Genomic DNA, 27,060 nt, shown 5'->3' with positions numbered 1-27,060 from the left:
GCAAAGAAATTGAGGAAAACAATAGAATGGGGAAGACTAGAGATCTCTACAAGAAAATTGGAGATATGAAAGGAACGTTTAGTGCAAAGATGGGCATGATAAAGGACAAAAAAGGCAGGGACCTAACAGAAGCAGAAGAGATTAAGAAGAGGTGGCAAGAATACACAGAAGAACTATACAAGAAAGATCTTAATGTCCCTGATGTCCACGCTGGTGTGATCACTGACCTTGAGCCAGACATCCTAGAGAGTGAAGTCAAGTGGGCCTTAGGAAGCATTGCTAACAACAAAGCTAGTGGAGATGACAGTATTCCAGCTGAGTTATTTAAAATACTAAAAGATGATGGTGTTAAAGTGCTGCACTCAATATGCCAGCAAGTTTGGAAAACGCAACAGTGGCCACGGGATTGGAAAAGGTCAGTTTACGTTCCAATTCCAAAGAAAGGCAACGCCAAAGAATGCTCAAACTATCGCACAATTGCACTCATTTCACATGCTAGCAAGGTTATGCTCAAAATCCTACAAGCTAGGCTTCAGCAATACATGAACCGAGAACTACCGGATGTACAAGCTGGGTTTCGAAGAGGCAGAGGAACTAGAGATCAAATCGCCAACATTCGCTGGATCATGGAGAAAGCACGAGAGTTCCAGAAAAATATCTACTTCTGCTTCATTGACTATGCAAAAGCCTTTGATTGTGTGGATCACAACAAACTGTGGCAAATTCTTAAAGAGATGGGAATACCAGACCACCTTACCTGTCTCCTGAGAAATCTGTATGCGGGCCAAGAAGCAACAGTTAGAACCGGTCATGGAACAACCGATTGGTTCAAAATAGGGAAAGGTGTACGACAAGGCTGTATACTGTCACCCTGCTTATTTAACCTATATGCAGAGTACATCATGAGAAATGCCAGGCTGGAAGAATCACAAGCCGGAATTAAGATTGCAGGGAGAATCATCAACAACCTCAGATATGCGGACGATACCACCCTAATGGCAGAAAGTGAAGAAGAACTAAAGAGCCTCTTGATGAGGGTGAAAGAGGAGAGTGCAAAAGCTGGCTTGAAACTCAACATTAAAAAACTAAGATCATGGCATCTGGACCCATCAATTCCTGGCAAATAGAAGGGGTAGAAATGGAAGCAGTAACAGACTTCATTTATTTGGGCTCCAAGATCACCGCAGATGGAGACTGCAGCCATGAAATTAAAAGACGCTTGCTCCTTGGGAGGAAAGCTATGGCAAGCCTAGATAGCATACTAAAAAGCAAAGACGTCACCTTGCCGACAAAGATCCGCATAGTCAAAGCTATGGTTTTTCCAGTAGTAATGTATGGCTGTGAGAGCTGGACCATAAAAAAGGCTGAGCGCCGAAGAATTGATGCCTTTGAACTGTGGTGCTGGAGAAGACTCTTGAGAGTCCCCTGGACTGCTAGGAGGTCAAACCAGTCAATCTTAAAGGAAATCAACCCTGATTGCTCATTGGAAGGATCGATAATGAAGCTCAAGCTCAGATATTTTGGCCACCTAATGCGAAGAGAGATCTCTTTGGAGAAGACCCTGATGCTGGGAAAGATTGAAGGCAAAAGGAGAAGAGGACGGCAGAGGATGAGATGGTTAGATAGCATCACTGAAGCAATGAGCATGAAACTGAGCAAACTCAGGGAGGCCTGAGGCAATATGGTTCATGGGGTCACGAAGAGTCGGACACGACTTAACGACTAAACAACAACAACAATATAACTATGATGTTGGAGGCTGGTAAAGATCCTGCTGACACCACACTTTATCTTCTGATTTCCTTTGCAGCATTGATGCAAAAATATTGACAGTGACTCTGGCAAGTAGATTACGGAAAATATTACTTTCAATTATCTATCCAGCACAATCTTGTTTTATAAAAGGTTGCCAAGCATCAAAAAATTAGATTTCTAACTGACATTCTACATAAACATTCAGAAAAACTGAAATCAGTGCTGGAAAAGGCCTTTGACATAATGCAGTGGACATTTTGAAGTAAGTTTCATCTAATTGTAGATTCCTCTTTTTTGTATTATGGGTATGTGATACCCTATGTGGTACCCTATTCCCTTTGTTAGGATTTTTACAAATGTAATCATCTCTTCTGAATTATCTATTCAGATTTCTCATAAAACTTGTCAAAGATATCTTAGCACTTCTCATTTTTCACTTAATATTGGAATCATTCACAGTTTTGTTGTAACTGTGACTGAACAGAAGCTGTGATTATATTATATAACAGTGTTATGTGGTATCTTACTTACAATTTTTTCTATTCCAAAATATTGATATTTTGTAACAGTTCAGTAATTTATCAATTCTTCAATTAATTGGAGTAAGTCTCCTGGGGCCCTAACGTTTCTATACAAATTTGTGGAAGTTACAGTTTCAATTATTGCTTAAATTGTTTTAAATATCAGGGAACAATTATTCCAAATTAAATTTCTTAATTGGCAAATGTAAATATATCAAATATTTTTATTTCAATTAAAAATTGAAAAAAACAGATGGTTAAATATCTCATTGAGTTTATAGGGAAAATTAAATGTAAAAATGAATATTACTTTAAGACTGATATACTTGAAGTTATTTTAAAAAGATTAAGATATCAACATACTTTCTAAAGGATGGACAACCCCTTAAATATTATCTAAACTATGGCTAACAGATGATGTTGGAGATTTTAACTTGACTTTCAACTTTATCATGGGTATATATTTTTGTCTTTGAGTTCCCTACAGAATGCTATCACCCTGAAAAAACAAAACCCACTATTGATGGCAAACTTATATTCTAGGATAATCCTACTTTGAAAATTACAGGAATGCATTTATTTCTTGGACATCATAGGCATCAAGTATTAATACTTTCAGCTAGCTTTTTGCCAATGAAGTTGTTCAACTATGAGTTATTACAATAGGAATTTGGATTGTCTACAATTGTGAAATGGCAGTATATTAAATTAAAACATCTCTGGATTGCACAATTTGGACCAGATGCCTTAACAGCATCTAAGACTCATTAATTACTATCAGCATGGGAATATGTTTTGGATTATCTTAAACCAGCAATATTTCTTTTATAAACAGTTTAGGAATACTTCTAATGTGGATATTAGTTATTTTCCAAAACCTTAGAATTTAAATGTGGAATAACCCATACTTAGAAATAAATTGCTAAGGCCTTTAACTAATATTAAAAATGTTTCCTAAGAGGAGACTAATTGAACAATCTCCCCCATGTTTATTCAACCCCCCTGGACAGGGTATCTGAGGGGGATCAAAAAGTAAAGATGATAGCTGTGATATGTGATCAAGTTCCCCTCTTTGTTTACATGCGTTGTACGGCTTCTGACATGTTGTAGGATTTCAACTGCATAGTCATGGTTATCATCTTGATTTTTTTTGATCCCCCTGCAGATGCCCCTGCCACAAGGGAATATTTGCTTACAATCTCATTATCTTGGAAGTGTAAAATGGGCGAGATAACACTTGATTGTATGACATACACTTGTTTGACTTGTTTTGGTTTAGTATTTGTTTGTTAACATGGTGTTACAAAGATCAGTGCAGTTTATTTTGAATTACATGCCAAAAATTTGCGACTTATCACTACATTAATCATTGTTGTTATATCAAGTACAAGCAAAGAAGATTGTTCTTCATAGTCAGAAAAGCAACGTGAACAGAGTTATACTCTTGGATTGCTATCATGCATTTGTTTTCTGTTTATGAAATAGCTATTGATGTAAGGGAAAGATGTGGTCAAGGTGTAATGATGTATTTAAAATTGGCCTGAATTATTTCCTATATGTAATATATTATGTTCTTTGTTGTACAGTTTTTTCATGTTTTTGTACTTGTTCTCTTTTTTTAATGTATAAGCAGTAAATAAAAATGTTAAAGCATTAGATCCATTTAACTGATTCTCAACTGACAGCCAAGTGAAACAGCCATATTGAGAGGTAACACTGATATTGAATATTTAGCACAGACCAGAAGAGGACTCGTCCATAAAATGCCTTTAAATTTCTCAGAGGCATATATGCTTGGATGGTCTTCAAAACAGAATGGTCTTTTGGTTTGCTTCATCAAAACTCTTCTATATTCATATGATATTTATACTAGCGTCACAAAAATGTAGTCCTTGGAACAGTAATGCTTAGAATTGGCTGGCATTTTTTCTTTCTTTAATGTCAAACCATCTGGAAAAGGCAATTTAATATTTCCATTTTCTATTAGCAAGTGCTTTAATTATAAAACATGCTAATTATAACTTCAGTTTGGAAACATGATAATAATTAACCTACTCGTCTGGGTTCAGAAGAAATGCCGTTAAACACAAATTACAACATATGAAGTCAAGACCAAGAGATTAGTCAACGCAAGAGCCATAGTTAATTTGGGCTACATTTTCAGCATGTGTGACTTTCCTGAACCAGTGAAATATCCTGTTGAAACTTTCAGCTATTGTTCTATTATTACATGGTTACAGAGCAATTATTAATGCTTGCCAGTAGTAACACAAATATTATTTTATTCCTTGCTCATATCCCATGGATATGACTCACTTTTAGAAACCAAAAATCAATCATATAGTACTCAGGCAAAAAGCATTATAAGAAACCCACAACTTTTGCCAAACAAAATTGTTTATCTGATTTCTCTGTAATTTTAAACAATATATTCCCTGGAGTGGATTACATCCAAAATGTGATTTTTTTTAAAATGGTTATAATGCTTAACATTTATATAGCAACAATATGTAATATTGTTTATATTTATATTCTTTATATTCATTGCCTGACAACAGAAAAATAAAAATCTGGCTTTAGGTGCTCAGGGCTGATGATGGCTGACAATGATTTGCAGAGAGAATTAGATATATAGCACATATGGGGCTTAAGAGCTTCACCATTACAAACACACGAAAAGGGAAAGCATTAAAGCGATCATCCTTTTCTCACAAATCTAATATTTAAATGGGAGTATCTACTAGTTGGGAGAAGGTGTGTCATTTGCTGCTGTTCTGCTTCATTATCAGGGAATACTGCCTTGAGGATCAAGGGCTATCCTCAACATTTTTGCTGGGAGTCTGAGGGCCAGAAAGCTGGTGAGGACATATAACTCATGTGGATGAGAATGGGTTTCTAGTTTTCTTGTCTGTTATTGGTGATATGCCTATTTTATGTCTTAAGCTATAGTGTTTGTGTGTTTTCAACTTCAAAATGTCAGGAAAATAAGTTGCAAGCTTTTAGCAGTCCCTATCAGAAGGATTTTTTTGGAGGGGGAGGGGTGACTTTGAGTCTGTCTTGACTCCTGGCAACTGCCTGGGCAAGTCCCTGCAGTTGGTAAGATGGCTAGAAACCAGGAGACTGTGAGTGCCAGTCCTGCCTTAGGCACAAAGCCAGCTGGGCGACCTTGGGGTAGTCACTTTCTCTCAGCCCTAGGAGGCAGGCAATGGCAAAATACTTCCAAAAATCTTGCCAAGACAACTGCAGGGGCTAGTGCAGGCAGTCGCCAGGAATCAACACTGACTCTAAGGTACACACACACATCAGAAGTGGCTCTGACAGCTGTAAAAGGAAGACCAGGGATCAGAAGTTGTCCATCCCTGGTATTCAATCTACTGAATGTAAAGAATGTAATTCTGTTAAGGGCAATGAATTCCAGTACATCTAGAGAACATCCCATTGGAGAAAACTGTGATACAAACATTCCCGAGGACATAAGTACATTAACTGAATACAACAAAGTTTACTGCTGAACAAATACAACATTGTTCTGTAAAAATAACTCCAGCAGTCTAGACATTTTTTCAATGGAACTTCATATTTGATAAACAGGAAATGTCATCTTAAAAGACAGGATGGTTTTTCTTGATCAAAGGGAAGCAATGACCTCTATGATTTTTGTAGCAGAAATATTATTTCACATGGCATGTTCAGGATTCAGCCGGAATCACAGTGAGGTGTGTGTCTATGTGTACATGTATTAACAGCTTAATAAAAAGGTAGGACTGGATTCATTTACAAATAATGGCTTGGAAGTGTATTTTATGCCGATATCAGTATACCTTCTCTCCTCAAGGAGCTCTGCCATGCCCTTGAACATGTCCTATATCGCTTGCTTCATACTACAGGACTGCTGCATGAAAAATATGGAAAATAACTCCTGGCATCCTGAAAGAATTTTGGTCCTTTTGGGTAGTCCCTCAGAAAGGACAAGTGACTGTGTCATTGAGTGTTTCTGCTTACATAATATATTTAATTAAAATGTCAGATAGCTACTCATGTTACGGAAGCTCAAAAATGGGGATAGGCAATCTATGGCCTATGGATTCATTTATTTAGTGCCCTCTGGACCCCAAAAGAGGGGGCTGATGAAATATGTCATCACTGATTTAGAGCAATACAATGTTAAAATCTAAGCAATAAAATAGGTATGACATACCTCCAGTATGCTTAACACAATTATTTTCCTTTTTAAAAAATTCTATCCTCAAAAATTGCTAAAGAGGGGATAAAATTTCATCCAGGTCCCACTGGTGATATCAGTGCATCATCATCACAACCCAAGTGATGATTAAAGGCTGAAAATATTAATATTAATAATAATAAAAACAGCGCTTGATTACAAACACTGCATAATTCAATAGACACATTTGCTTTTTAATAAAGTGAAATGCAATGTCTATCAGTTTTAATGTAAAATTAAGTAGCATCAATTACTAAAGATTTCAATATAAAGTACCATTTCAATAAAGTCTAGAAACAAATGAGAGTATGCACATAAATCATGACATTTTATTTCTCTACCTCCCAGTGAAATTTCAGCTTCAACTTTGGAGAAATATGCAGTAAGGTTACCATCTGTATCTTTTAATTCAGGCCAGATCTACATTTTCATAGTGTTCCCAGATTGTTACATAGCTTAGTTATTAGCAATTACGAACATGGCTGAGTTATTAGCAATGGGATGTCTTCATCCAGTTCATATAATCTGTGCCTCTTTTATTTATTTTGGAGCAACAATGAGTATAAAATGTCTCTGCTGGACTCTGACATGATGTTTACAAAGGCAGATGTCTGTAGCAATCAAGAGGTAGTTGGGGGAGGTGGAGATGTAGGATGCTATTACAGCCACTGAAAGTTTCTTTCATCGAGTTTTGTCTTGTACTCAAGAGTTGCTACAGGTTTGGTGTTTTTTTTGCAGAAATACAAAGAGGAGAGTGGGAGGGAAGAACATAGCTGCAGACATTAAAAGACTAAATGTCTTTCTTTTCCTTATTGTACTAAATCCAGAAGCTGTCTTGGGAGATAACTTTGGGTCATCAGTGACACTTACATGCATAAAGCTGCCAAATAACTAGATTTTTTGTTCCTTCAGCCTCTAGGGTACAAGGAGAAGGATTGGAGTTTAATGAAAGAGGAAGAAGAAATACTCCACTGTGTTAGTACTGGACTTGCTGGGAGCACAGCATTTCTATCTACTATAGTTTTTCACTTCAATGTAACTATAGTTATTTGGAAGAAGCCCATATCTTTAAGAAATCAGTTTCAAATAATGGATTAAAATGCTGGTTTGTACCTAGTCTCCTTTCTCAGCTCAATGAAATAAGAGACAACTGAGAACTACTGGGAGTCTTATTGCAGTGCACAAAGAAGGGGCTTCATTATAACACAAGGAAGGTGCTACACAAGCAACACAAGACAATGGTAATATAAGGATATACAAGAATGAAGAATACAATAATAAATTTCTGTGTATTTGAGCTTTAACTCAAATTGACATATGATCTTCACAGCCTGACACTGTGTTGAATACTACTTGATGCTCCTGATGACACCTAACAGATGATATGGTAACTATATGACTAAAGCTTATATACAAGGAGAACTTTGCTTGTGCTCAAATGAGACTGAGCATAACTCCACTTAAGATCTCCTTGTTGTACCAAAAGCCCAGGAGCGAGGGTACACACCTATAGAAGACACTGATGGTAGAACCAGTGTGCACAACTCTGTAATCTCCATGAGTTCTGTAGTTTAGCCCTGTGAAAGCAGAGTATGATTATGATCATGAGTAGATTAGAGTGTGAAAAGGTTAGTGTACTTTCTGCTAGAAACAAGTATAATAATTCTGAAATTTTATCATCTTGAATAAATTGAATAAATATGCATAGTTAAATTGCAAAGAGAGAAATCAGTATATTCATTATACTGGTGTGTGTGGGTGTGTTTCATTTGTATTGTTCATCATCCTAATCCTGCTGTCTAGAATGGAATTATCTGCATTCTGATGAGCTAAGGAAGCATTCGGATGACCAGACCATACAGATGACAGCAGAATCCCTGGCAAAGTAGTTCTGGTTTGAACCCTTACGTTAATTTAGGGATGTATGTTTAAATTCATACATGATCTGAAGCTTTAACTGGAAGTTTTTTCCCAAAAATCAGAATCTTGCAAATTTCATGGCACTCTAGGCGCACAGGACCCAGGTGAGGCAGAAGCTTCAGCTATTCAGCTTGCACTTTCATAAGTCTGGCCTGTTAGCAGGGAGAAACACGTTCCATCCTTCATCAGTGTAAAATATGACCAAATTCAAATATTCTTTATCAGAACAAATATCAACATATGAATGTTGGATAGGGCTGGTTAGTTCCTTTATCCTCTTATCCCCCTTTGGGTTAACATATATGCTTCTATTCCCCCCTTTTAATATTCATGTTTAATGGTCAAATACGTCATCATTAGAATTTCTGACCCCGCCCCCATAGAAAAATTAAACAAAAGCCCTTACATAAGTAAGCATGATTTGGGTTGGATTTTTTTTTTTTTTTTTGGCATTTAAAAAGAACTCAAATTGTAAGCTGCCCATATGGTGAAATGTTGTTGTCTGATAGAAAGACAGAACTCTAATTTCACAAAGTTCTTTCCTGGGTCCTACTTAAGTAAAAACAATAGCATGATTCAAAGCTTCCCAGTTATCCATAACAGAAAAGAAGCATCTCTCTCCTTCTATCCCTTCCCTGCTAAACCAGAATAGGAATCTGGGATCCCCAGCGATTTCCAAGGCTGGGAGTGGGTGGGACATTCCACAATACTATGAATAGTATACCAACCCACCTAAACACTAATGCTGACCTTTCACGCATGTAACAAATTCAGGGCTTGCCTTCGTGGCCAAATTGGGAAAAATGGAATAAATTGTAATCTCCTAGGAACAGACTCAAGAGAGGCTGAGTTTTCCTTGAGCCTCTAAAAAACACTGAATAAGTATTCCTATGCAGATTTTAATGCTACCAGAGGTAAAGATTACCATGCTACATAATGTAATTGGTTTATTTATAGAACAGACAGCTAAATAGATGTGTTACATTTATTTGAAAAAGTAGAACATGTAAATGTTTGATTTTGTAAAGGAACTACTTAGCAACTCTTCTATTTACAGTTGCCATATTTAACTCAGGACCTGATTTCACTATCCTTGGAAATATTATCTGCAGCTACTTGGTGGAGCACTGTAATCTGACAAAATAAATGGAATTTAAGAAGTCAAATGAGTATTTATGTCCATGCTTTAAACTAAGTTTGAATGTCCATGTTGATCTAGGCTGCTCTTTTTGCTGAAAATCGACTTATCCAAACTTGGGCTAGATTGCAGTACAGATAAATCCAACAAGCAAGCAAGCAAACAATAGCTGATTAAGTTAATGAAGTCATGAAGGGACATCAAGGACTGAACTTGAATAAAATAACCAGTTTCTCATTTTGCCTGAAACCAGAAATTTGGCAGGAGTTCAGTCTAGATTACTGACTACTATAGTCTCCAGTCGGCAGTTCTCCAGTTGCTGTGCCCTTCCAACTTTCAAATGCCAAAAAGGCAGTTTTCTTTTCTGTGGGGAGGTCTTACTGGCCATATATACTTTCTGAAAAACGTAATATTGTTTACACAGTTAAAGCATCAGCATGCATGCCCAGCAACCAGCTTTAACGTCTCTGCCACAACTACTGTTATATTAATATCACAGCAACAGAGGGGTTATAACATTTGCTTAACATGCAGAGGGTTACTGATTTGAAATTTAGCAGAATTCTTTTTTTTTTTTAATTTCTTTTCCTGAGCTACCCACCTGACTGCTTTAAAACACACAAACACACCCAAATCGCTGCTGCACCACTGTCACTTGAGGTTGAAAAGTTTTACCACAGCTCTGAAGAATTATCACTGCATTTACCTGCGGCTGGGCTAGCTAAATCAATCAATCAATCAATCAATCAATCTCCAGTATTTCAGCAGTGCACTGGTGGCCTGAGTTAAAACAAAACGAGTCTAGTGAAAAAGTAGGTAGCTCAGGAAAAGAAAAAGAGTAATTAAGTATATGAGTTTCAAACCAGTAATCCTCGGCACATTAAACAAATATAACTGCTACTCTACTGTGACACCCCTCATATAATAGGGAGCAGACATTAAGATGCCAAAGCTGTGAAAATGCAAGAAAGACACTTTTATTTTAAAACTGTTGTCTTGTGTGCATGTGTGTGCTTTAACTTTATCTACAGCATTAGGTTTTTGAAAAAAAATATACAAATAATAAGCAAAAACAAGGTGGGGAAGGATCCTTTTGAACAGTTCAACAGCCTGAGATGAAATGGCTGTGGAGGTCAGCAACCAGAGACAGGAGAGGGGCTCTTCCTGCCCTGGTGCACAGTACTCAATATAAGCACAGGGGTTTGTCTAGACCAGTATTTCTCAACCTTAGCACGCTTGCTGGGGAATTCTGGGAGTTGAAGTCCACCCATCGTACAGTTGCCAAAATTGAGAAACATTGGTCTAGAAGGAAGAAAAAACAGCAGGCAAAATGGTCAGTATTATAACCTAAGATGGCGCAAGGTGGAATGCACAACTTTTGATGCAAACTCATTTGAGAGAAGTCAATTCCATCTGAGTGTCCAGTAAACCCAAAGTTACGTAATTGACTTCATTTATATTATTTGCATGATTACATAATTGACATTTTATGTCATTTGTGTCGATTTACACTTTTGGTGTCATTACATAATGATGTAAAAGAGATATATTGATGTGACTGACATATCCTGATGCAAATGATATTATTAATGATGCAAACATTGCAATGTTTGTAATTTGTTCAGACCTCTTTGGAAACAACAAACCTTTGACTGTTGCCCTGGGGGAAAATCTAAAGTCAAATTTTATCTATTGCATCCAAAGTCTGTTGAACGGGAGTCTGGTAAATTGAGACTTTACTGTACTGTACATCAATTGTAACATTTACATTTCTCTTTTCTTCCAAGGAGACCAAACTCCTCCATTTTATTCTAAAAAAAAATGAGTGGTGTAATTAGTCTGAGAGATTGACCATAGTTACTCAGTGAACATCATGATTAAATAAGGGTTCTTGCATTTTCCCAGTCCTATATCACCTCCATAACCCAACCCTTCCCATCTGATTCCAGTCCAAAGGCCTGAAAAGCAACAAAGATAGGTCAATGGCCTGTTTTAATTTAAGATAGCTGTTCTTATTTTTCAAACATTAAACAAATGTAAATAAGTATTTATAAAAACATAGGAAGCAAGCAGCTTCTTAGAAATGACATTCAGTTGGAAAGAATACTTTTTTTAAAATGGTATCTGTTGTGACATGGGCATGCATAATTTAAAAAGCCAGAAACTATACTTTCTTCACCACTAAAAATGTTCTTATTCATATGTAAATTTATGCAGATTTAAACCACTGACAAAGCAAAGCTCGTTGCATTAAATAACTCAGTTGTTGTCCCTGTTGAGTTGGGTAAGACTTGCTTCCAGATAAATGTGCACTGAACTGCATCCTAAGATATCTTTAATTAGCTTAAAGTATTTTGCCTAAACGGGTTTTAGGATAATATATAGCTCAATCAGTCCTTTTTTTTTTCCCCCCCCAGCAATAGCCATTTCTATAGATATAACAACTTGGGAGAATTTTATAATATTACCTCTGATAATAATGACATTACTGTAGTTTTTACTAGTGCCAATTTTCATTTTGAATCCATTTGGCTTGATAAAATTTGCATTATACTCTTGCTATAGTTACTAAGTCCACTTATTTACTAAAGTAACTACTCCAATGATCAAGCTTCTAAGTTACCATTTGGCCTAATTCCTATATCAGTGAACTAAGTGCTATCTCTTTTTGTAGGTCTATATAGCCCAAACTGCAGCTGTTCATATAACCACAACTTTTATTTTGGAATGTTAGTTTTCAAAAATACTTAGAGAAATAAAAATATGCATTTACTTAATGTATTTGGCAGCTTGTTTTGTAAGAGAACACCCTACAATGTCTGTTATAAATACATGTAAAGACGTTCTGGATTTGAGCCCAGATATGAATATATAAATGAATAAAAGTTTGTAGGATGGTGATAGAGTTCCCAAGGGCTGTATGAGAATGTCAAAAAACACTCAGCAATTTGGAAGATACGTCTGCTGTGCAAAGACATTTTGTGCCTCTCTCTCTCTCTCTCTCTCACTCTCTCTCTGTATTACAGAGGTGACTTTGAATGGGGAAAGAGAGCTGTTATGCTTAAAAATATTACCACTACATATCTTTCCCCACACATAATTTAGCAGCTCAATTCTGGACTAAGACATAAGAAATTACAACTGTACTTCCAACTTTTCTGCCAGTACAGTGTCACAAGAAATGATTTTGGATACTGTACATAGTATAGGACATAATTGCTAAAACGAGTAGCAAAGCAATATAAATTATGAGTACAGTCACAATATATTTAAATTAGGAAAAGATTCTTAACTGTGTTAGTAATACAACAAACTTTTCAGATGGCATTGATGTCTTGTATAATCTAATCAAATGGTTGGGATCTCCTAAGTCTCCCAGAATTCTGGGAGTTGAAGTCCACACTTCTTAAAGTTGCCAAGGTTGAGAAACGCTGTCTTAAGTACTAGAAATTCTGAGTGTTCTGTGACAGTCTCCATACTGAATTAGGAATAGGAAATGTAAACCACCCCAAATGGGAATGTCTGTCCAATTAGAAATAGTTTAGTTCTTAAAATTTCAGTTCAGGAATTCGACAGTGAAGCTAACTCTACCTGTTATTTTATATAAGTGGTTCTTCTCATAATCATGATTTACTTTCCCAGTCCCAGTTCCAAACACTCATATGTAATAGCTTCAATCATTGATAATGCAACTGTGAACTATTTTAAAACATGGACAGGATGTTTACGATAATCTGTGCTTATGATGGTCAACAATCATAAGCAAAAAGAGAGATGGACTGAAGAGATTTTTTCCAGATAATAAAGAATTAAATAAGGTTGGTGCAGAAAGGGTAGATTGTCATGTGCTCATCCAATAAAAACAAGTTAAAATCATAAGACATTATTGCTATCATGAACATTGTGGCTGCAGATGTCAAGATAATAATACCTGATGTTGAATAAATGTGTTTCAATTTAAGTGTGTATAGCACAGCTGCTTAAGTGTAGTCCCAGTTGTGCTCTACCTTTTGTGCTTGGTTCTGTAAGCACTAATCTACTGATTCTGTTTGAATGGGATCAATAATCTCTCCCACAAAGACCTTCTTGAATCATTCACATTGTGGATTACCTGGGACGTCCTTCCTTCAGACTTCACCAATATTATTTATTGGAATGGAGATGGACTAACTACATGATGATTGCAGCCTCCAACTCCGTAATAGGTGGTTTCTCATACCGCACTAAATTGTTTCATGTTCACTAAGTATGATGTGTGAATTCAGCCAGTGAGTTATAACAGGCAATGCACGTGGTACCTTGGGGAAATTTACCATGAATATGGCAAATGAAATTTCTACATCAGTTTTCAGCTGTTGCTTCTAATTGAGGAAGAGTCTATGGGTCTCTTTAAAAGTTGCAAATATTTATTTCCCATGATAGGGAACCTGGTATTTCTTCTTGAATACTTATTTTGTTATTTAACTTTAAGAACTAATAAAAACTAAGAATACAATCAAGACCAACCAATGAATAAGTCATGAAACTAGAAGCCTATGGGGAATGGAATAGAGAAAACAAAGCCCAACTTCAATTTTCAGAGTTCTTTGTAAGATTCTATAGGAATACAACTCACTTATTTGAGCAAGCTCTGAGGAATATTATATTAAAAACTTAAAATTATGAGCTCTATGCAAACTTCTAGTGTTCTTTTGAAAGATTCCCAAAGCTCGTAAGCCAGATTTGTTTGATAGTATGCCCCTGGAATCCAAGCTAAATATTACAATCAAGCCAACTAAATAGGAAAATAATATAGAAATAGCTTTCTAAATTCTTTTTGTTTGCCAAATCACAGCCTCCTGTAATCAGGATTGATTACAAACAGACAATTAAGAAGTATTTGGAACATGATCTGAACACTAATCCTGTCTTGTGTTATTTCTTATACCTAATTATCAGCCTTAAGATGACTATTATGGCTTAATTACTAGATTTATTTCTGGAACTCCTACAGAAATGGCTATATTGTATGTGCATGGACAATGCTCTCTCTGTAAGTCTATGTGCTTATTACCTCACTTAACAGAGAAGAACATAAAAATAAGAGAATTTAACAAAGCATACTGTATTTAGTGAATATTAGCAATGTACAGAACAAATTAATTGTATTTTTACTAGTGCTATGCAGACTGATTCATTATAATCACTAACAGGCACAGACTGCAGCAAGTTACAGTTTAAGCAAGCAGATCTTTTCCCAGCACATGGAAGAAAAGCTTGTTTAAATTAAATCAACACCAAGAAGCGTAATTATGGGAGAGGAAAAAGTCCAATTACTAGGTTTTCAGTTTGGAAAGTAGTATGACCTTTTGATCTGCTTTTGAATTCTTGTTCCCTAGGTTTTATGTAATCTATATTATAAACTTCAAAAGTTTTATTTTAAATGTTTCTCCTCATGCTAATTTAGTATTGAACTTTCCCAACTCCCAACTTAATTACAGGGAAATGCATTAATACAGTAGTCCTCAACTTACAACCACAATTGGGACCAAAATTTCCATCGCTAAGCGATGTGGTCATTAAGTGAGTTGCGCCCGATTTTATGACCTTTTTGTCATTGTCATTAAGCGAATCACATGGTTGTTAAGCGAAACCGATTTCCCCCATTGACTTTGCTTGTTGGAAGCTCCCTGGGAAGATCACAAATGGTGATCACATGACCCCAGGACACTGCAACCATCATAAATACATGCTGGTCGCCAAGTGCTCAAATTTTGATCACATGACAGTGGGGACGCTGCAATGGTCGTAAGTGTGAGAACTGGTCATAAGTCACTTTTTTAGCACTGTCATAACTTTGAACGGTTGTTAAATGAATGGTCGTAAGTCAAGCACTACCTATAGTACATTAATACATTTGTGTACATTAATACATATATTAATAGTAATTAATACATTCTATCACACCTAACATACTTCTTCTGTCAATATATTTGAATTTAGATTTACTGTAATCAATGAAACTATGTATAAATAGCAGTGTAAGTGGTTTGGGTATTATTAAATTTTGTTACTGTAGTATGACTTCTGCTACATTAAAATATTTCTTAGCTGTTGCATTTTTAATAAATGATATAGTATCTGCATGGGAAGAAGATATTAATGGTGAGCATTTGGCTATAATGTAACCGCTTCTCCAACTGCTCAGGCTGTCTATGAGTACTTAGCAAGACATTATTTAAATAGTTTGACAATGGAGGCTATTCATTGTACTCAAATGTTTGAATATGCAACAAAAGAGTGCTTATTAAAACCAGGAATCAGGAGTACCATATAATTGCCAGCTTTTTCAGCTCTCAGAGGCATAAGAAAATCTCCCTGAAGGTGAAATATCTTTAAAACCACTTGTCTATAAAAGACAAGCTGAATCCTATAAAACAAGGGCAAATACTTTTATGTTCTTTATAATGATCCACTAGAATCTCACATTATCTAAATACCTCATGAGGTGGTTAGCATAATATACCTGGGAAAAAGGGAGAAGTCCTTGCACAATAAAATGTCAGCTCTCTATTATTTCCATCCATTGATTCTAGTCTCATCTACAGGAGCAGCAGAAAATTACTATCTTCTACATGACACTCTTTTAAATATTAGAATCCTCAACTCCCTCACTATCCTGAATCCTCTTCTCTGAAGGCACTTCAGTTTTGTCAATATTTTTCAAATGAAGTATCCAGAGCAGACCACAGATAATTAGTTTGGCTAGTGCAGAATATAGTGAAGCTATTATTTCCTTTGATGTGGACACCATGCTTCTGTTAATCCTGTTGAAGTTTACACTAACTTTTCTAGCAGCTACTTCACAATTGGGTCATATGGAGTTTATTATCCATGAAGGCAGCCTTCCCCAACCTGATGCTGTTAGTTGTGTTGGACCAACCCTTCGAAATTCCATGTTTAGCTATTTTTCCATAACATCTGGAACACTTTACTAGGATACTTTTTCATATGTATAGCTTCCAAACCAAGTCTTACCAACCTTCTCTCTTTGTATTAAAGGCTTATAGTATCTCCGTTTAACTTCACATAAATAGTTTTAGCACATGGTTCCAGCTTGACAGGATTCCCCTATATCTTAAATCTATATTCTGTAGTATTGTTTATTCTTCCTAGTTTTGTGTTATTTGCAAATATGATAAGCCACCCCTCTTCACATTCATATGAAGATCATTTATAAAAATGTTGGATTAAACAGGCCTACAACAGAGACCTGTAGCATTCAATTTGAGACCGCCCAATAGGTTGATGTGAAGTGATTAATGAACACACACTGGGTATGGTTGTTTAACCAGCTGTTATATATCATATGGACAAGTCAAAAGACATTATATCAACTCTGTTACTATCAACAGCCAAACTTTAATTTCATCACAACATGAAATCAGGTTTGTTTGACAAGACCTATTTTTTTAAAAATCAAGTTGACTGGCATTAATTACATTTTGTGTACTACATATAAATTGGAGTAGTGGTAAATAGATGGCAAGGACAGGGCAGCTCAACAGCATTATACAGATTGCCTGATGAGTTGGGTTCATTCCAACTATGTGTTGAACAGAGCTAAATGTACAGCCCAGATTCAATTTGTAAAATGAGAGATGAAGGAATTCAAACTGATCTGTTCTTCATGCTCTCTCCCTGGATAACCTGTCAGGCCAACCCTGTTCTAATACGGTAAAAATGTCCTCTGGATAGAAATGTGGGTAGTTGATGATGATGATGATGATGATGATGAATAATGATGCAACATGCAATTCTAGGAAACATGTTGCCCTCAGCGTATTTTCTTGTGGCCACCGGTTTAATTTAAAAAACATCCTCTAAGCAAGCTGTTCAGACTTCTGACAAGAATTACCTGTCCCTTCTTTGGTAACTGCTATTTGAGAGAGAAAGAGAATGAACGAGAGATAGGTGTTAGAGGGTTTCAAAAAACAGAAATGGGGGAGCCACCCACTGTTGGTCTATTGGCTTCAGTTCACCTACCACTGAATTCTGCTTGTAATAATTATTCCTGGGGAAAAGTAGATAGAAAAAAGTGTGTACACTCCAATCTTAGAATCTTAAATTGGCAGGCATCAACAATATGGATTAGGCCTTCATTAGTAAATGTTTCAACTGCCTATTACAAGAATTGCTTGGAAAGTTTTTAATATTCTGGCTGAATAATTTGGTAATTTATAATGGAGGCTGAAAAACGAATTAACCATAAGTGTCTGAATTCACTTTCAGTCTGGTTAAAATGTAAATCAGAAAAGGATTATTGGCTCATCACAACTATCCCTACCAACCCTTCATAATATTTCCCCTGATTCCATTATGTCTGAAAGCCCGCCTTGTTTATGAGTTTTAGAGTTTTTTCCAGACTCGTTTATGGCAAAATTATGTTATCCATACTTCTGCTCAACAGTAAACGATACTGAGTGGATTTCCGGTTCAGAATTGTGAATGCAGCATCTGTTTTAGATTTTTGATCCATCTATATATATATATATATATATATATATATATATATATATATATAAACAGGCATATTTTATAATAGCTGTTTTTAAAGAGCTATAATTGATTACAATCCTTGTATAGCTTTAATCTCAGATACATAATTTATCCTTGTTAAAACCAATTTAAGGAACAATTAACTATTGAGCTCTCCTGTACACTTTCAATATTTCTAAAACCCAAGTGAATTTTATGTTTGAACTGATCTGAGAATATGGCATACAAACTCAGTAATTGTCAAAATAAAGGAGCTGTCTTTTGAGTATCTAAGTTATGGTCAATTAAACAAGCTCAATAATAATAACTCATATGACACTACCTATAAAACAATAGTGTTAACAGTGGAACAGAATGAATAGTTTGTTAGCAAAAACCCCACTGTTTGGCTTCCTCTAGCCATCCCATCCTACTTTGTAAAACTTTGTTGTTTGAAACTTCACATCCATTTTCTTAATGTTTTTAACCTAGTGTCTGTGAAATTTTTATTGTTCCCTAGTTGATGACATCTGATCTGAATGTAACCACACACCTCTATGCTCAGCAGCATTTGTCACAAACCATTATAAATTATCATGTTGATAGCTTGCATTGCTGGGAAACCGGAAGACTTCCATAAATTCAAAGGCCTGTGACATTCTTGTTTATTATTCAGATATAAAGTTTTAAAAGAATACATATAGCTGATAGGATATTAGAGCAAACAAATCATACAGGATATAGAACTGTACCCTAAAATATTTGCAATAGGCATCAAAAATGAAAAGATAAACGTTTAAAATATTTTCCTCCATGCGGTATAACTACATTTGCTCTTTTTCTTCGCAAACAGGAAATACTAATAAAACACATTATTTTGAATTAATACAACAATTACTATGTATAATATATAATTTTGCTTTAAGACCCAAATCTGAAACACAAAAATAAGCATGCCACAAACATTACATGAATGAGTTCCATTTACATGAATTGTTTGAAAAAAATCTTTCATTATAATGTGCGATGTGTTTTTAAGGTTTAGAGTTTACTTCACACATCTGTGGATTACAACTATTTTCTGCAATTATTTTCTTCTTATTTCCAACAGTCCTTCCTTCCTTGATTTATATCCTTCCGTTAGCCCACAGCTGCAATCCCTGTGAGATAGGTTAGGCTGAGAAAGGGCAACTGGCTCAAAGGTATCTTAGAAGCTTCCATGACTGATGGCAGATTTGAAGTGGAGCATCCTGATCCGAATTCATAACTTCAGCCAGTAGCTGACTCTCTATAAATTACAAGAATAGCTTTCTGCCCACAAACGATGAAACTATAAGCATAGAAACTTTCTGTGTGAAAACTGCATGATGGATACCCTCACAAGGCCTTTAAAATTATGCTCTTCCCTAAGGAAGAGCAAAAGAAAAACTGGAATGTAGTTATGAAATTAATGTTAAACACCCCCCAAATTTAACCAAGTTGCTCAGTCTGATATCTGCTGCTCTGGGTGTCTGCCGGGGGAGGGGGAGATAAAAAAAATGTCAAGATGTTGGCGGGGGTGGTGTTTTGATTGTGGTCATGGCTACCATTTTGGACTTTTTTAAATCCTCTTGTGGATACCTCTGCCATTACTCTAAAAATTGCACATACTCAGTGCCTGTATGTGATTTCAGAGTCCTTAAGCCCTTTCTTGGATTACAAGATGAAGGTAAGGCTGTTCTATCTAAATGTTTTGGGGAACAATTTGGCAAGCTTTCCTCCATATTTGTAATTAAAAATTCAAAGGAAAATTTACTAGGTTGTGCTTGGGGAGATGGAGTTTGCACTTAGTTTGCAAATTCACAAGGTGGTAGAGCAGCTACTACTGCTGCTGCCGCCACTGCCACCACCTCTCCTCCTCCTCATCTCTAAAATGCTGCTTAGCTTCCCCTCTCCTTTTCTAGAAAGTCTGTGTGGTCATGTAAGCTCTCAATTAGCTGCTTGCACTGGAAGGAGATGAATCCCTTGGAGGCTGACCCCTTGGATGTTTGGGGCTAGCCCTTTTGTGCAAATCAGGGCATCGCTGAGAAATAGAAGGTAAAAGCCAAGATATAGAGGATATTGTAAAGGGAAGAACTGCAGCCTATAAGGTAGGGTTTCTCAACTTTCACAACTTTCAGATGGGTGGACTTCAACTCCAGAATTGGAGTTGAAGACCACCCATCTGAAAGCTACCAAGGTTGAGAAACACGGCTGTAAGGGACTAGTTGTCTCTGGACAGAGAAAGAGAAAGGATGGATGAGAAGAAGGTAAAAGCAGCTGGGCCCAAACCAGGAACAAGGGCTGGTGAAATGGAAAGAAATACTAGTACAAGATCCTGGAAACATGAAGGCAGGGAGGAAAACAAAGCTGCAAAAAGTGAGGTGCTGCATGGGACACGGATTAAGGAGACAACAGAAGCTGCAAACGCAACACCCTGATTGTTACTGAAGCCAGACTGAAATAAAAACAAGAGAGCTGTTTAGTCTCAGTTCAGCAGACCCCTGAGTTTGTTTGCTTAGACACAGGCAGAGCGATGGCTGCTCCTAGACAGCTTTAATGTGACAATTATTATCACCTTCCAATGTCCCCATAGCTATTACTAAGGGGCAGATGCAATTCAGATTGAACAATAAACACGAACCTCTTATTTGTACTTCTTTCATCAAAAGCAGTAATTTGTTATCTCTGGTTTGGGATTGCCAATATATATTTTTGTTCCCTTTGAGTGCTGTTTTTTGAAGCTAAAACATCAACTGCTTTGATTGCACTATTATAATATTTTATCTATGCAGCTGTGATAATAAACCAAAACCTAGAATTGGAAAATAATAGGTTGCACTTAATACTAAAAATCCAAGACTTTTTGACAAGTACACTAATCTATTGTCTCACCACCTAATATCTGGCAAAAGAAATAGGGATTTTTGAAACTGTGAGCAACTTTTGAATTTGAATAGTTTTTAAAATTTCCTGTGAAGAAATATTTTTTCTTACAAATCAGCTCCTTTGGCACAAATCTCTTCATTTGAGTGTAATTGTCATAATGTGAAAGTCAATGGATCGGGATTTAAAATGGAATGCAAAATAACACAGGAAGCATTTAAGTTGTACAATGAAAGGTCAATTTAAATACATCTGCCTACAAAGCTTCTGGCTGTAAAATTACCCATCTTTGCCTGACAACAAAACTGCCCAATTAGAGTGGAGAGAGAGAGGAAAAAAAAGACATTAATTAGGTAGGCTTCAAAAACATGTACCAAAGGGAGCAAATAATCTGCAGAAAGGAAGAAATACATTACACCCAAGGGTGTAATACACCTAGACCAAGCCAAGTTTGTTAACTTTTCACCTCTACAGAATGGTCATGTTGTGCTATAATATAGCACCTCAATTATTATACTGTTACATTACCATCCAGCAGCTCCATTAAATAAACACTAAAATATTTATATTACAATATTGTCTATTTCCTCTCTGAACTGCAGGAAAAAGGGATACTCAGAGGACGTATCACTAAGAATCTGTTTAAAAAGCTAATTCTAAAATACTTCTAATCATGACATTTAGCAACTATGACTACGCGAATGTTTAGAAATCCATACTCTGAGATTCTAGCTCTTTTTCACTTAGACCTAGATCATCAAGGAGTTTTCTGTCCCACCAGCCAGACACCCTTACCAACTAGCCTTATCTTCCAGTTCCTGCTCACTGATCATTCAATCACTTACCCCCATCAGAAGATGGAGTCTGTTCATTAGTTAGGGCCAGCTACAGACATTTTGCTTCCTGAGGCAACCCACATATTCCTCCCACAAGTGTTCTTTATTTATTACACTTAAAAGGCCACCAAATCGGAAAGGCTCAAGGTGCCTTATGTTAAAAACCCAGTAGAAACAGACAATCAGAATGCAGAAGGTATAAAAATGAAATGATGCTGTGAGGAAGTACATAAAACATCAGTTTCAGCATCACCAGCCCTCATCAGTCATCACTTGGCAGGATCACAAAGCTTCTTGGCTCATGGTCTGTTTGAAAAGCCAGGTTTTCAAGTCATTCTAAAGCAGAGCAGAGACAGGGCTGAACATCGTTTGGGGAATGGTATTCCAGAGGCCAGGAGTGGCAACAGAGAAGGCACACCTCTGGGATCCCACAAAATGGCACTCTTTAACAGAACATGCCTATCCTGTCCCATCTTACAGGACAGAGACAATTGGAGAAAAGAAGAGCAGCTGTGTAGATAACCAGGCCATGAGCCATGTAGGGCTTTATAGATGACAACCAGCACCTTGAATTTCACCTGGAAACCCACTGATAACTGGTGCAGATTGCAGAGTATAGGTGTACTGAGATGGATGTATTGAGGTGTGCCTGTAACTGTTCGTGCAACTGTATTCTGGACAAGTTGTATCTTCCAAGTCAAGGGCAGCCCCATGTATAGTAGAGAGCATTACAAGCAAGAGGTAATGGAACCAAGGGTCTGTCAGTCCAGGAAAGGGCACTATTGGCTATCCCTTCCCTTCCTTGTGTTAAAAATACAACACAACTATGGTACATAGCTATTCTGTCCTTTCACAACACTCAACATTTCCTGCTTGAGGCTACAGCCTCCCTTTGTCTAATGGTAGGGCTATTAATGGTAGGATAATTAATCCTAAACACTCCCTTATTTAGTCACTTTATCCAGCAATGATAGGACTATATTTCAGATCTGGTCCTCCAGTTTTATTGTACAGATGCATTGCTGCAATTAATTGGGAAGGAAAAGAAACATTTAACATGTTAAAAGTTACAGTGATCTTGATCTCATTTCTACCTCAAAACCACCTACTTAAAGAAACAGTTTCTGAAGACTCAGATAGTGGTAGTGAGCAAAGTTGGCCCTCCAGATGTTGTTGAATTATAATAGCTAGTGTCCTTCATCATTGGCCATGCTCACTGGGTTTCCTGGAGTTGTAGCTGCCCACCAAGGACACACAAAGTTTATATTTGGTGGAAAAAAAGCATTTCAAAAAGTCACCAACCAGTAGCAATCCTAACACAGGAAAAGAGTCAGACTCACAAATATGCCTGGATTAAGCAGTTTGTCAAAGATGGGTTTACTGGAATCTTGCCAGTAAAGGTTGGCAGTTCATTCATTATCCACAATATACAGAATTGTCCATCCATACTTCAAAGCTTTGGTTAGAGCATAGGCTAATGTAGTTCAAGAAGTTCGGGTGGTCACAGAGTGAAAACAATTCCTATTCAGAAACAAGATGAGTGTCTGGCTTATGACAAATCACTATCTTTAATCCCATTTGGAGAGTGGGAGTATCACTAATTTATGCCAAAGGTTCTTTTGAAGATTACAAAGATTTACAAATTCAGTGGGTTAGTCACTCACATATGACCTCACAGGAGGAGTTTGAAAGTATTCTCACATGGAAGTCACATTCCACATCATGTATAACAAAACACCTATGAGCAACCTGTGAACCTCCAACTTCTGCTGAACTATAATTTCTAGCATCCCTCATACTGACCGTGTGGGTTGAGACTGCTGGAAACATTCAGCAACATCTGGAAGCGAATGCTTCCCCACCTATTACATATAAACTCAGAGGGAAAGTTAGTTCTCAAGTCCTCTCTCATGGAGTGCATTCTTATATAAAGAGTAAACTTTATTCCCACACTTGAAAACTAAGCATTTTGTACATTACAGTCTACACACTATATAATGATCTGTCCAGTCCTCAAATTTTCAGCTAACTCAGCAATTTGTAATGAAAATCATTTCTGTTACTCAATTTTATTTTAGAAAACTGATATTTTTTTCTTGAAGGTACACCAATATTTTCCTAATTGCAATAGGGGAAATCTCTGTAAAACACACACACAGCTATAACACATGGGCACCCAGGCTTGTTCAACTCTTAAAAACCATTATAGACATATAACCGCTGCCATCAAACAAACAAACGAACGATGAACCGCAACTAGTCAATAATGGTGAACTTCTTTAAAAAAAAGCATCAGGACTTTTTTTTAAAGCACTTTCATAGTTATTCTTAAAAATGAACAATTGCCTTTTTCCTCTTCTTCCTGCACATGCATTCCATGTTCTCCATGCCACTGTGCAGCTTGAAGGAAAGTTTCAGAAGAAATAACTGCTAATTGGTCCACGTTTCCAACAAAATAGGCAGATGGATTACAAGTTTATAACTACGACAATGCCTACTATGAAATATGCACTTGGTTTTATATCCTTACTACAAACACATGATCCAGTCTGAAGTCACATCTCCAAGAAATGAATTTTGCACACAAAATTTTACACTTATCAGCTGTTTCAACTCCCCACCCCTTAAGAAGACACCATTAATGTCTTTTGACCACTAGATGGTGCTGTGGTTCCCTTTACAGACAGATCTCACTTACTTGCATTCTCTGTCCTCTAAATCGAAGTGTGGGTTGAAGTTGATCATAATCCTTTGGTAAGGTTGAGGAGCCTGAATCAACCATTCACATTTTTGGCTTGGGTGATAACTATTAGGATAGCCAGGAGATGTAAGATACCCAGGCTCTAAAATTTTTATATTTTCACCACATCGATCTGCAATTAAAACACACACATATACATATATTATATTGAGGTCATACCTTTGACTGATCCATCATGTAAATAATAGGTCATTCAGTACTTCAGCTCAAGCTAACATATTATCTTTCCCATCACTTGTATAACTGTTTTTGCAGACGTTTACAGAAAACTCTTCTCTGTAAACAAAAAAATGGCTGAATGCAATAGTAAGCGCTTTCAGATCAACATTTTTAAAAGTATACCCAAACTGAGTAGCTTTACCAAATACCTTTTACCCAAATAAAGGTTTTGTTGCTTAATAGCAACCGTATAGAAAGTATTAACAGCGCCTAGTAGTAGTACACATTAATTATCAGAAGGAGCGATAATAGGAATAGATTATGTAGCTATAATAGTATTAAATATCAAGTTTTACACAGGGAGCAACTTGAAGGGAAATACCGCCTGACCACCCTAGTGTTAGCTTTCTGATGATAAGCCTGTTCTTTGTCATTAGACAGCCCAGCTTGTTTACAGAATCCCTTTGTTTCTGGTTTATCAGATACTAAATCTAAGCAATCTGAAGTCATCTGTACTCCTGAGGTCCAGACTACCAAGGAACAAAGGACATTGTTGAAGCAGCAAAGGTTCAGTTGGCTTCATTACGGAAGTTCCCCCCCACCTCTACTGCTTGGGGACCAGATAAGAGCTAGCAAAGCAGAAAGGGAAACAAAAGTTTACAGGACTTCCAATTACAAAATACTTGCCTTCCCCAGCTCTCTAAATCGAGTGAGTTGGTCCTGAGTAAAAGCCAGTGCTCTGTCTCACAACTGTGTGTTAGGGTTAATTACAAATTATAGAATTATAAAGATGGAAATGAAGAGAACTTCCAATGTCACTTATGCCACTGTTGTTTGTGTCTGCACATCATTACGGACATTATCTAATGCAATGTTACTGATGTCCCATTAACATCAGACAAACAAGCACACATTAACATAGCCTGCGATGTACAACATTTTCCCAGTAATGGTATACAGGTTGGGATTCTGCTTTTAAGAGAACTCTTGCAATATGAAAATGGTATCAGTGGTTCTTAACATGAAATTATCAATGTGCAGAATTTTATTATAGAAAACCAGATCAGTTTGAAAGAAAGAGTGCATCAAAAATGCATAAAATACCGCTATGATAGGAAACATCTGCCATAAATTAGAAGAGAATGAGATGGTTTATTTCCTTCAACAAATTATGATTTTTGAGTTGGTTATACATCCCTATTTATCTCAGCTTTGGCAGTTTGCATCCCTTGTCACTAGGAGTTCAAAGTCAGCAGCCAATGATATTCCTCTGTGAGCCTCTTGCATGTGGCCTGAGAGACAATCTGGCATGATTTGCCATCTGTAGCAGACTTAGGGAGAAAACTATCCCGCTTCATTAAGTCTTCTCTAATTCTATGCAGACAACATGGCAGAATCTGGAATCTGTGAAATGGCTGAAATAAACCAGTGCTTTGTGAATCACTTGACAGAGTCACTCCAGGAAACATTTAGTGAACTCACTACCAATAACACTTTAATCGCTATCTCCTGGGAAAGTGATAATATAATAAGATAATGTGGGGCGTTAAGACTCTCTGGGTCTGTGAAATCTCTCTCTTACTTGATTAAGAGAAGCAGTTTCTAATGACTTTGGACCATTAGCTCTAAATAAGGTTAATGAATTAATTTAGCAGACACTTGCACTGGACAAAAGAAGATGTGGCATCAGTGGATCTGTTAAATTGCTGCAGATCCAAAGAACTATGATGACTTCAGTGGGCTAAAAATATTTTGCCCACAACTGCTCAGGCTCAATGACAGCTTTGTAGTCTCTTCCTAGATTTGGCTCATCAGAGAATATTACTTGATGGCACAAAGGCATTTAGTACATCCACTATGTTTCCAATTATTCCTTTCTCATTTATACATATCAGTTAAATTCAATACTGTCCACGAATCACTGAAGATGCACAGCGTGTTCACGTAATCTTTGACTTGAGACTGAAAGAGGAGGTCTAGTTGGTTCTTCCAAAACATTAGATCTGAAACTGAATCCGAGTCATGACTTCCAAGGAACAAATACTTCCCTGCAAATTGATTCCCTGATTCTACTCATGTTAACTGAAGAAGCAGACAGAGAACTTGTTGAGTTGTTCTGTTTTTACCAAATTAGCCAACTTCCTCAACATATATTGGAAAAAGATTAATTTCCTTCATAAAGTGTGATTTAAATCTGTTGCTGTAAAAGGCACACTACTCGCAGTCTCTTATTAAAACAATATACCATCCGAAGTGCAGTGGAGGGTGTCCCTTCTTTTAATTAGTTTGATTGAAATCCTAGTCAAGCAAGAAGTTAATATTTGGTA

At 36.7% G+C, this 27,060-nt stretch overlaps 1 protein-coding gene across 5 annotated transcripts in view; it reads right to left on the bottom strand.

The window, feature by feature from the left end:
* Positions 1-27,060, bottom strand: part of NRP1 (neuropilin 1) — a 156,810-nt gene that overhangs the window by 125,882 nt on the left and 3,868 nt on the right. For all 5 annotated transcript variants that reach the window (XM_088150053.1, XM_088150055.1, XM_088150054.1 and 2 more), the window contains one exon: positions 24,512-24,686. In XM_088150053.1, coding sequence (XP_088006179.1) covers positions 24,512-24,686 — 175 coding nt within the window. The remainder of the gene's footprint in view (positions 1-24,511; positions 24,687-27,060) is intronic.

This window comes from Python bivittatus, unplaced genomic scaffold (assembly GCF_059951505.1).
Source record: "Python bivittatus isolate LINGU-HERP-01145 unplaced genomic scaffold, Pbiv_v1 ctg000610_np1212, whole genome shotgun sequence".
Classification (NCBI taxonomy): Eukaryota; Metazoa; Chordata; class Lepidosauria; order Squamata; family Pythonidae; genus Python; species Python bivittatus.
This window is presented reverse-complemented; position numbering and strand designations above follow the sequence as displayed.